The sequence below is a fragment of the Clytia hemisphaerica genome, unplaced genomic scaffold (assembly GCF_902728285.1).
Source record: "Clytia hemisphaerica strain Z4C2 unplaced genomic scaffold, Clytia hemisphaerica genome assembly, whole genome shotgun sequence".
In the NCBI taxonomy this organism is placed as follows: Eukaryota; Metazoa; Cnidaria; class Hydrozoa; order Leptothecata; family Clytiidae; genus Clytia; species Clytia hemisphaerica.
In genome coordinates, this window is record NW_027103344.1 from 1,093,469 (window position 1) to 1,106,116 (window position 12,648).

Genomic DNA, 12,648 nt, shown 5'->3' on the forward strand with positions numbered 1-12,648 from the left:
ATTTTACCCCCTGGCTGATTTTACCCCCGTCTTTGGTTATTTTTAGAATTTTTTTTTATTTTTAGAAATGTTAATAGTTGATATACATTTCCTGAAAATTTCATTACGAAATGTAAAGAAGTTCTTGAGTTATTGCAAAAAATGTGATTTTTTGACTTTTGAAATCTGGCGGTAGACTACCACCTTAATTACATGTCTACTTATTTTCGTGTTATAAGCAGTATTTTATTTTCATTGAAACATTTGTTTACCAACTGGGGTAAATATGTAAATAAACTTATTTTTAAACTAAGTTTAGTCGAAAACAAAATGTTTCATTAGCTCACTTGATTCGAGATTCGAGTGAATGATGGTTACTCCAGTACAGTCTCCATAAATCGAACACGGGCGGGGGACGCAAATTAATTGTTCAAGTTAAGGAGATTTCGAGATATGGAATAAGGTTTATGAGGCATTGTTAACTGAAAGGACTTTCGAGTTAAAGAGACTCTACTGTATTTTAAAATTTCATTGGGACAAGGATGGTTATCAACTCAAAATCTGAAGAAAATAACCTACTGCAATAAATTAAGGAAAATGGAACTGGAGCAAGTTTTCAGGGAATAATAGTTTCTTTCTGCGAGGTTTACTTTTGACAAAACTGAATTGTGGAAAGAGATTGTTTCTATGGATTCTACAAGTATGATACAATTCGTTTTTTATAAGAACATCCAAAATTTTGGGATGCCCTTAACTTTTTGAGTTTTAACCCAAAAAAAGTTCTTATGTTCTTATTTTCACCATTTGTTGAACATTTTTTCGTCAATTTTCTTAAGAAATCGGGTGTTTTAGACCCCGAAAAGCCTTAAAGTGTTCTTAAGTATGTTCTGATATAGTTTGTCTTTGAAACGTGTACGATAATTCAATATTTTGCATGTTTCTAAGAAACACAAAGTGTTATCTTAGCTCTATGACTAATTAAGTTAAAATGAAAAAATTCTTTTAAAGTGCTCTCTTCTCAGAGATCTGTAAATTTGAAAAAGTTTCATTATTAGATAATATACTTAGTGCATCCCCTAATTTGAAAGGAATTATCTTTGTTATTTCAGTTGTTTCGTAATAACTCATTCACCAGCATTTCGAATAAGAATTTTGCATTGTTCCAGCTAATCTGTTGTTTGGGCAGCCTTCAAAAACAGTGAAATTGTCAAAAGATTGTTCACCTCTTACAGAAAATGAAACGATTGTTTATGGCAACGTCCCATGGTATCAATATAAAAACATTATATTGGTGTGATAAAAGATCGTTTCACTGGTTAAGATATTGTCAGAGGTACCACCGTGCTCACCATGGCTCAAATTTGCAAAAAAATAAACATATTTCGATACTTAGCATGAGCCTTTAGCCCAAATTTCCCGTATGTCATATAAAGCAAAATGTGGTTGCGCCATATCTTTCTCGTTTCGAAGAGTGAAACTCCGAAATACCTGGAGCTCTTTATTGTGTAGACTAAAAGATCTTGGCTATGTTCAAATAATAACATCTGTGTAAAGCTAAAGGCTGGTATCAAATGAAAGTAATAATGTGGAATGATCATTATAAAAATAGATTTTATATACTTGTGCTTTGACAGGGATTAATGTCATTCATTTATAAGAACAATAAACCACCAACCAACCTCTTTAAATAACCTCAAATCAAATTTTCAGAGCGAGACGGGGAAACTAGGGTTGGAAGAGAAGCTGTGGACTGAGCTTCAAAGTCCTGACCCTTAGAAACCTGAAAATCCAACCCTTAAGGTTAGGTTAAAAATGCCTTAAACAACTTGTTGGGTGGGTTACTTATGGACTGCCAAGTTGTTCAAGACGTTTTTCATAGTTCAAGCAAAATAACATTTCTCGTAAGCTTTGAGCTTTAGGACTCTACTGTTGTCTATAGTCAGGGCCAACGCCATGAAATTTAAAGTGGGGGCCATAAATATAGAGTCTAAGGAGGCGTAACCAAAAACTCTTACTTTGCAAAAAAGAGTGGGACCCGGTGGCGTGGGCCCTGAGTCGATAGTCTTCTATCTTCTAGTCTAGATTAGCACGATGTGTAACTGACGTAACGTTATAACACTTAATACACACGTAAGTTCTTTGTAATTATCCCTCTATCTTTAAGGCGATACCTTTATAAACAAAGATGGATAGTTTCTTTTCTAATAATAAACGAATTTGTCTATTCTTAAAACTAAGGGACCATTTGAACCTCTTTAGGGTGTCGGATTCTGTACCATTGTTTACTTTTGTCATAAACATATCAAAAAATCACCAACAACATCTTTCATTGAAATTTTAGAAGTTATTTTATGTGTGTCAAGTGGGAAACTATATCGAGTTGTGTGTACGAACTTTGTTGGGTACAGATACTATATATTGAGGAGTTTTTCTTCATCCCTTTTTATGTTAACGCGAAATTAGTATAAATAGAGGCTACTGATTAACGTGTATATCTCTTTTGGTCTAGTAATGGAAAATCTGCAGAATAGTATAATGAAGTTTATACAGTGTGTCTAAAAAAAAGCGGACAAATTTTCATACAAATTGAAATCATTGAAGCCTTTTTACGTGGCAGAATCTTTATTTATCAGCCCTGGCTCACGAGGGTTGTATATCATGCTTAATTTAGAGTGTTAACATTTGCACGATTCTCTTGGAATAAATTTGGACAAACGAGCTAGGATAAGACCAATAAACAATCATTACTTTTTCAGACTTCTGAAGAACACAAGCTTCTAGCAAATATGGACACAAACAATGCTAAACTCAAAGCAAAGGCAAATATAGATGATGACAAAGAACAAAACGCCCATCCGCCCTCATCAACACCAATCAGCTATCAAGATCTTGTTGTATCTTCTATCGGCAAAGTTGGGCGTTGGCAATTTTTCCTCATTTTTTCAATTCTGGTTCCGAAGGTTTTCATTGGCTGGAGTATTGTTGCTGTGACTTTCTCATTCGGCAAAACAGATTGGTGGAAAGTGACTACAAAAATTAATCCGATAAGTAATCATCTTATTTCTTTATTTACAGTAAATTTTTATTGTTCAAATATTTCTATAATTCAAACTTATTCCCAGGCGAATAAGAGAAAGTCTACTGCAGTGTCAGATTTTTAACCCAGATTGAACTCGCTTGAGATCTGCTCTTAAACTAATCTTCAGTGAAATCTTGGAAATCTATAGATTAAAAAAACTAAAAAGTTATAGCCGAGCTCAGTGATTGATCTGAAGGGCCCCTGGTTCATGAAGGACAGTGTTGCCCATCAACCCTTGTTCTTTATAATACTTTGTTATAAATATTGTAAATAACCCCTACTCTATCCCCATTAGATTATCAAATCCTTCTCTGACCGGTGATTGAGTATTTTGAACCATGCCCATCTGTTTGATAGACCCTTTTTGACGCTCGTATGAGAAACATGTTTTTATAAGCAAGTGTTTACCTTATATCAGAGCAATGGAGCCATTGTCTGGGTACCAAAAAATGAGCCTATATATACTTAAACGTTATGCTTATATAAAATATGTATTGTCTGATAAGGGCGAGACTTGATCATTGGTTTTTTAGAAGTTGTTAAAGCATTACTCTTATTTCAGCCAACGTATCGCAGACAGTTCGACTTTTCAAAGACTGTTCCCCTCTTGGTGTGAACGATACCATTGAATGGGGAAATACCAACACCATCATCTATGAGGTATTCACTTGACAGAATCATGGACTTATTTACAGAAATCTGTGGACAGCACAAACTTGGTGCCAACATGGTTGTCCTATGAGATAATAATCTGTACGAGGCTAGATCCGGATCGATTAGAGATGGACTTACAGAAAAAATACTTAATTAAGAACCATAATTTTATGCATAAACTTTTTGCCTGTTTGAATGTTTCTTCCGAGAACTTCTTTCTTCTTGTTAGACTTTAACTTTAAGCACTCTTTTTCAACCTTAGTTTGGTTTGATTTGCGACAAAGCAGCAATTCCAACATTGATAAAGACTGCACAAATGGTTGGCATGGTTATTGGCGCTGCTATTAATGGGCAATTGGGTAAATAAAGATATTTCTAATCACTTATTTGAAATCTTCGAAAATCATTTTTCTAAACCCCGACTGCATGACTTTATTCTTGAAAGCTCTGGGGTTTGTACGGGCTGGATCTTATAGCACTGGTCCTAAAGGTATTAAATTTAAAAAAGTAATAATTTCAAAAATTATGAGAAATGAATTTGCTATTTTAAGAGACACTTCTTTGAATTTTGGTGTTTTTTTTATCCTTTAATATTATACTATCTTGACTTTTTTTGCTGTTTGTTGCTGTTTTAAATTTAAAAATTTTAAGGTTTACACTTCACTGGCGGATGTAAGATAATAGAGCAAGTACGTCGGAAACATGCGAAGTGCAACGCTCGTTAATCGACAATAACATTACAATAACTAATCTCTTCCCCTGATAAGTTTGACAGGGTCTAAAACCACCTATGCACTTATCAAACACCTATTTTTATTTTTTTTTTTGCCTAAGGAAGTAGCGCTCCCATAGCAAATACCAATTTTTTCTCCTCTTCTCTTAATTATTTTAAAGGTGATTGGTTTGGTCGTCGGAAGTGTATCTTAGGGTCTGTTGTAATCACATCGATTTTTATATTCGTGGAATCTTTTTCCAATGGATGGCAAATGATGCTTGCTTGTCGTTTCATCGTCGGTGCGGGAATCGGTGGTAAGTGTGGCTGCTTTCGTCTAAGTGTATTCAAGCTATACTAGCTACCGTACTTACCCAATAACAATCCAAAATTTCCTTAACAATCAAATCGATCTGATTAGTTGATGGAACTTAAAATTATGATGTAATTGACTTAAATGAGCCAATCATTGCTCAGGAAAAAGCAAACGATTGTTGAGGGAACTTTCGAATTGATGGGTAAGCACAGTAATAGCCAAGGCTGGTGTCTGTATTCTGGGATCGTATTGTCGAAAATGTTGTTACACCTAACTAATTTGATATTTTGAAAATGAATTTCGGACTTGCCTCAGGTAAAATCGTCATCGTCCAAAAACTAAAACTAGTCTTGATTAACATTAACCGTACGATTTAGTCCTAATCACAGTATGTCACAGTCTCCAGCATCAAAACAATGAAATGTAAATACTAAGGTGAAGATTAGAGATCTAACGTATGCAATGCTTGATTATTTTGGTTATTCAACATGACATTGTGGTTAGGGAAAAGGATAAGAAGATCGTGTACACGTTTTTTTATAAGAACATCCAAAATTTTTGAAGCCTCAGAGTTTTAATACTAAAATGTTCTAACAAGTTTTTATCTTCACATTTTGCGAGCATCTTTGTCCATTGTCCTAAAATATTGGGTGTTTAGAGTTGGCAAAGCCTTTAAAATGTTCTTAACTTATTATTTTGGCCATCGAAGCCTTATGTTCTTATACAGTATTCAATTGGTATCGGATTGACTAAGGACTGTACCAGGGACCTCTTTTTGGACCTACCCCGGTGGGGTGAAGGTCCCATAAATTCACCTCTGTCCGTTCGTCCGTCCGTCTGTCCGTTCGTTACCAGCTTTTCTCGAGATTGAATCATAGGGATCATTTGATTTTTGGTACAAAGGTGCAAAACAGTGGTGGCCAAAATGTGACGGAGCCCGATTTTCGAATAAAAAATTTTTTGGGCAAATTTGGGCCAAAAAACGGCTAAAAAACGGGTTTTTTGGACTTTGTGAAAAATTGGATCATTGAATTTTTTTGATTTTTTGCATTAAAGTAGGGTACCATCATAGGTAAAAGATGGCTGAAGCAGATTTTTGCAAAAAAATTTATTTGGCTTAAAAAACGCATGTTTATCTATAAGAATCACTATTAATAAGCATACATCAATGTTCTTAGTCAAATTACTCAATATCTTTATGAGATAGAAGTTTTTTTGCTCATGAGGGCTTACTTTTGAAGAATATGTGTGTTTAGACATGAAATTTTGGTTGCTTGGCGTGTTTTTATAGAAAAGCTGGCCAAATTCGATATTTGTTTATAAGCACATTATCAATTACTTAGGTATTAGCTTTTCTCGAGATTGGCTCTTTCATTCTTTATGATTTTTTGCACAAAGATGCATAACTATAAACCCTCGAATGTGACTGAGCCCGATTTTCGAAAAAAAATGTTTTTGGGCAAATTTGTGCCAAAAAACGGCTAAAAAGCGGGTTTTTTGGACTTTGTGAAAAATTGGATCATTGATTTTTTCTGATTTTTTGCAGGGAAGTAGGGTACCATCATAGGTGAAAGATGGCTCAGGGAGATTTTTCCAAAAAGATCTGTTGGCTCAAAAAAACGCATGTTTATCTATAAGAATCACTATTAATAAGCATACATTAATGTTCTTAGTCAAATTACTCAATTTTTTATGAGATAGATGTTTTTTTGCTCATGAGGGCTTACTTTTGAAGCATATGTGTGTTTAGACATGAAATTTTGGTTGCTTGGCGTTTTTTTATAGACAAACTGGCCAAATTCGATATTTTTTTATAAGCACATTATCAATTACTTAGGTATTAGCTTTTCTCGAGATTGGCTCTTTCATTCTTTATGATTTTTTGCACAAAGATGCATAACTATAAACCCTCGAATGTGACTGAGCCCGATTTTCGAAAAAAAATGTTTTTGGGCAAATTTGGGCCAAACAACGGCTAAAAAAAGGGTTTTTTGGACTTTGTGAAATATTGGATCGTTGTTTTTGTTCTGATTTTTTGCATGAAAGTAGGTAAAAGATGGGTCAAGCAGATTTTTGTAAAAAAACTTCTCACCTCAAAAAACGCATCTTTATCTATAAGAATCACTATTAATAAGCATGCATCAATGTTCTTAGCCAAATTACTCAATTTTTTGATGAGATAGATGTCTTTTTATGCTCACGAAGTCTTGAATATGAAAGAATATTTCAACAGCATGAAATTTTGGTTTCTAAACGTTTTTTTTTATAAGAAACAAACGACTAATTTTAATAAATCGTCACTATTTTTGTTCTGAATGATTGTTTAACGTTCATGCTCACGTAGATAATAATTATATATGTGTTAAAGGCATAACCAGGTAGGTCCATAAAAGTATCACTTGTTTTACCTCTGTGCTATCAATTATCAAATCAAAACATATTATTTCATAGCATATCAAGTACTGAATCTCATCTACACATTGGAGTTTATGGGGACTTCATGGCGCACCATTGTAGGAATTTTCCCTTACTGGACAACTGGAAATGTTATCCTTGGTGCTTTATATTACGTGGTACCTTATTGGAAAGATATGTATCTGACGACTGGAGGTTGCTTTTTACCATTTGTCATTCTTATGTTGTAAGTTGTGTAAATACAATTAAGCCCTGAAGGGAGGATGTGAAATTCAGAAGGTTATTAGTAAATAGGTCTGAGCGGTAAAGAAAGCTCTTTTGAGATGCGATGGCCTAATGGAACAAGGCATTAGTGTCACGAACCAGGGGTTCACAGTTCGAATCCTCACTACATTCAATGTTCATCTGAGCTGAACCGGGAGCTGAACCATAAAATAAAGACTATACCTTATCGGGGAAAACTTCGTCGGGGAAAAGTGACGAAATTTTGGACAAGTGACGAATATTTTCCCCGACGAAAATTTTTCCCGGCCTTAATGCGTTTACCAACTACCAGCAAATGACTAATTTTCCCCCGACGAAAATTTTCCCCGACGAAGTTTTCCCCGATAAGGCACTCTTCAAATATCTCTATTTGAAAAAGAAAAAGGTTGAAAAAGTCAATTCGCTCTCTGTATTTGTTGGATTATTTAAGTCCGGGGGGGGGGGGGTACTTAGGCAAATGGAGTGTACGGTATGTGCCACCCTCAAGGGTACCTTTTTTGGACTTCCAAAGTCCTGCTAAGGGTCGGAAAAATCAGAAAATCTAATTTCAGTCCCACTAAGGGTCGGAAAAATAGGAAAATTTCAACTTTTTACCCTCTGAAAGATCAAAATTTGATCAAAATTGGTCAAATTTGTCCCGCTAAGGGTCGTAAAATTCCCAACATTTTCCTTAGTTATCTCCTTTTTAGTCCTGGTAAGGGTCCAAAGTTCGAAAGTCGGGCGGCACCCCCCCGTCAGCTCGCAACTCTAGTACCCCCCCCCCCCGGGTATTTAAGGCTATCAACTTTTATTTTATGCAGTCAAAACATGATTGTAACTTAATATTATCTTTACAGTTTCACAACAGAGAGTGTTCGATGGCTTTTAATTCACGGAAAAACTGACGAAGCCATAAAATCGATCAACAAAATCGCCAAATTCAATAAAAGACCAAAACCTGATGTTTCTCTATTTGAAGAAGCTGCAAAGAGGGAAGAAAGCGAAATGAAATCGAACGCAATGAAATATAATTATGCAACTTTGTTTCGAATGAAATCGACACGGATGAAAACAATTTTCTTCGGATTTTGTTGGTAAATAAAGAAGTTTTTCGTGTTTTGTTAAGTTATGTAATTTCTGCCATTATGAAAGCAAATGTTCGAATTCGTAGAGGTGATCCCTTTTATGAAGTTCCTATATCGAAAGTTAAAAGTATCAATTTTCATGCATCTTTTGAGGGCGCTAATTTTCGTTTAATCTTTACTTTGCCTAAAAATAGTAATTGGTTTCGGCACGAGAACTAATCGTTGCTTATTCTGGGCTAAATTTAGCAAAACTATAGTCTCCTTTATCACTTTATATCCAGGTTGACCATGGGTTTCTCATATTATGTTTTCATCTTTGGATTAACGTTACTTGACGGTAGCCCTGGGTTGAATATGATGTTAACAGGTCTTGGAAGTGCTTTAACCAAATTCGTTGTTTGGATCGTTAATAAAAAGTAAGTAATTTTGACTTTCTCTTTTATTGAATTATTTCTAGGAAAAAATCAGGGAAAATTCGAGTACGGGTTGACTGTAAGCCCCAGACAAGGAGAGGAAGGCAATGGATTCTGTCTGAAGGTTGCTAAGAGACTGGAGCCCTGAAATTAGCCAAATTTTTCCACTACCTCATAAATTAAAAACAATTTAGATAATCTAAGCATGGCAAACGATAGCTCTTGACACAGTAAGCTAAATACGGTATAACATCAGCGGGTGGTCAAAGCAAATTTTCAGTAAATGAGCTAGAATGATTTACGTGGTTTCCCCAAAAATGGGAGAATTCCGACTTTTAGACTATTTTGACTTTTAGATGCTTTGTAACCTGGAGAGAGACTTTGGTGATTCTATCAATGCTCTTGTTATTTTTGTTTCAGATTTGGTCGTCGCAAATCAAGCATTATTTTTTTCGTAGCATCAGTTATTTTTGCTTTGCTTTTCACGATCCTACATGTTGCAGAAGTTATGGCCGGATCAGTTCTAACGGCACTAGCAATATTTTCTGTTCTGGGTGTGACTTGTGTATGGGATTCTGTCATGATGTTTTCAATTGAATCTTACCCGACTGTCGTAAGGTATTAGGCTACAGTCAAGTCTCTCTAATTCGAAACCCTATAATTTGAATCAATCTATAGTTCAAACTGAAATATTAGTCTCCTCAGCTGAAAAGTGGTTCAAAATACTTTCTATAATTCAAACTTTTCTCTAATTCGAAGAAATTTTTGGTACCATGAAGATCACAATATCTTTATGAAAAGATATACTCCACAATATAGCTTAAATGAAATCCTGAAATTTCCTTCAGGAAAATTCAAATTTTTTTTTGGGTTTTAACCAGTTTTAAGCCTCTTAAGTTAGAAGACGGAGCAGAATCAGAACATTAAGCTTGGGTATTTTGAAATTAAAAGGGCTATATTCAAGCTAAGAAAAAAATTGATAGACTTCACATTTCTCGATCTAGATCTTCAGCTTATGGATTTGTGTCAATAATGTCACGTGTCGGTGGAGTGATCGCAGCACAAGCGGATTTCATTTACGCTGTTGCGATTTATTTTCCATATCTGATTGTTGGTGTTTTATGCACCATTTGTGCCATTGGTGTTTTTCAATTAACAGATACCATCGATCTTGCTCTGGATGATGGCTTCGAAGATAACGAAGAAGACAAAGGGTATGTGATTTAATGTGTCAAATCATCAATAACATCCTTGTTGAATTCAAACTTTGTTCTTATTAGATAAATACTTTAGGCGTTAAAACTTTCGCGATTTTTGCGAATTTTAGCCCCTTTTCGGGAAAGTAAATGTTTTGAAAATTCTTGAAAGGGCAATTCGCGAAACTTTATGCTCGCGAAAAATAATCTGAAAAGAAAATTTACTCAAATTAAGGGTTAAATGGTTAAATTTAATGTAGATATTATGCAAAAGTCTATCATGCTTTGAGTAAATTTGAATGCTGAAAACACAAGTTTTATGCACCGAAAACCTTAATTTTCTACTAAAAATATACCTCATTCACGAAAGTTTACGATGCTCGAAAAATTTTCGTTAAATTCGCGAAAGTAAATGTCGTAAATTTCGCGATTTTTTGACCCTGCAAAAGTTACTGCTCGTGAAAGTTAGTACGCCTAAAGTATTTCCTTAGCTCTTCATGTACGTTATTTTTTTGCGATCTATCTTCAGGGGTCTAAGTTCTAGGCTCTATCTTACAAGATCAACTATTTGTCTTGTCTTTCCTCATTTTTACCCTCGTCGAGCAAAGTGGCCGGTGATTTGGAGACATAGCAACTTTGCTTTATATCTGAAGAAGCTTATCAAATTTCAGAAAACACTAAAACTTTTCCCACATCATATGACAACAATCAAATGACCGTCTCCTTCGATTTATCTCGAATACATGAACTTGCTATGTTTAATTATTTTCATCACTAGGGCTGAAATGAAAGAAAATGACGCATGAGGAAATATGCTGTACAAGAAGATTGATGAGATGGCTATGAGAGAAGGTTGCAGTCTGAAATCGTAGAATTTCAAGATATATGATTGTATGGCTAATGTATGGCATCTTTGTGAGAAGACTGGGTATTATTTGAACCAATCTAATATTACTGAGAATGTTAGCGACTTTTTATAAAAACTTGATTTCAAGACACTAGAACGATTAGAAGGTTCCTTATTTAATAAAGTTCACAGCAACTTTTATTTTCTAGTTTATAAATTGTGTTTGGTAAATATTAAATGGATCCTAAATCGGGTTCTACTCTTTTTTATTCTGGTAAAAATGGGAAAAAGTAAGTTACTTTATCAATAGAAATATGCTTTTTTTGGATAATATACGCACTTCTTGACTTTTTTTGATCCGAGGGGAGGGGGTGGCACTGACCTTGACGGCCGACGGGGACTTTTGACTCTCTCCTGAATGTTTTTAAAAAGCGTTGATGATATTTTTGAGTTGTGTTTTCAACGACGCGAATAAAAATAACAACTTCTAACTTAATCCAAGACCTTGGATTGACATCATGGTTAATTTACTCTGCGTGGATTGTGAGCTGAATAAAATCTCGATTTGGTCGGCACAGGTCGGAATATGATTTCGGTATGTGCTTTTCACGGTACTCAATCAAGCCATAAAAGTTCTCATGAAATTTCGAAATGTGGCCTACCTATATTTGGTCCAATTTTTTCATAAAACATTTTAGGAATATTGTCTTCAAAAACTTTCGAAAGTCTTTCATTACAATTGCATATACGACAACATTCAAAATATTGTTTTGGATTGAGAAAATATAAAAAAAGATGATGAAAGCCATGCTCAATTTCATTTTCGTCTCAGGGTCGTCTTTTAACAGCAGATTCAAAACAGCTGAGCTGATCTCAAAGAGTCTAGTCAGAACTACAGTCAAACAATATATAAACATGAGGTGTTTTAACGTTTTTAAAGCCGTTTTATTTCTCCTTTTAATTTGCTGTTGAGTGATTGTCGAGACTGTGGCAGCTAGCGTTTTCAAATGCCATCTTGATTTGAAGTAAAAGACCGAAATGGAAATGGATGGGATGAGATATTCGAAACATTTAAATGTGAATACGTACCCAAGGTTCACAAAACCTTCGTCTTTGGTTACGTCGTTTTGAATAATTTGTACAATACCAATGGTTATCGATAACAGAAAAACTAAAACTATCATAATAAAGAATCTACGCTTGCTCCACAACGGTGTCAATGGGTGCACAATACTTCGGTACCGTAAAAATGAAATGAACATGAGAATCCAGGATGACATTATTAATAAACAATAAACAACGTTCTTTGAGTAAGTATAAAACATTCGATATTTTTCGTCTGTCGTTAAAAGGTGCGTTAGCGTTATGAAAATTGGGGGAAAACCGCACAAATAAGCACATCCCACCCGCGTAAGATGATCAGAAAATGTAGCTGACATTTCAGCAACTTATTTTTATTGTTTTAACCAAATAATATATGATCAAAACGTTGCCGAAAAACCAATCCCTAAAAATGCTGATAGATATTTTTGCAAAGTGCTTCTAATGTAAATAGTTGATATAATACAATAGTTTCGCATTTTCAAGAGTTGCAATTTAATGGAAAAACTTCAAAGTTTTCTGAAACAGGCTTTCTTTCTTTGAAAACGAGAAAAGATAAATCTTGTAGAGAACTTTTCTAAGTTGGTTTGTGTTGGCAGATGGTTTAA

The 12,648-nt window shown here is 34.7% G+C and overlaps 1 protein-coding gene across 1 annotated transcript; it reads left to right on the plus strand.

Moving 5' to 3' along the window:
• Nucleotides 1–2,738: 2,738 nt before the first annotated feature.
• On the plus strand, nt 2,739–11,035 carry LOC136819653 (organic anion transporter 3-like; the record flags this gene model as incomplete). The annotated part of the gene is given in 10 exon segments (XM_067075900.1): nt 2,739–3,027; nt 3,621–3,718; nt 3,975–4,071; nt 4,607–4,741; nt 7,192–7,381; nt 8,256–8,492; nt 8,765–8,899; nt 9,317–9,514; nt 9,901–10,110; nt 10,871–11,035. Coding segments are annotated over 10 exon segments (1,590 nt in total). The 5' UTR covers nt 2,739–2,765.
• Nucleotides 11,036–12,648: the final 1,613 nt, after the last annotated feature.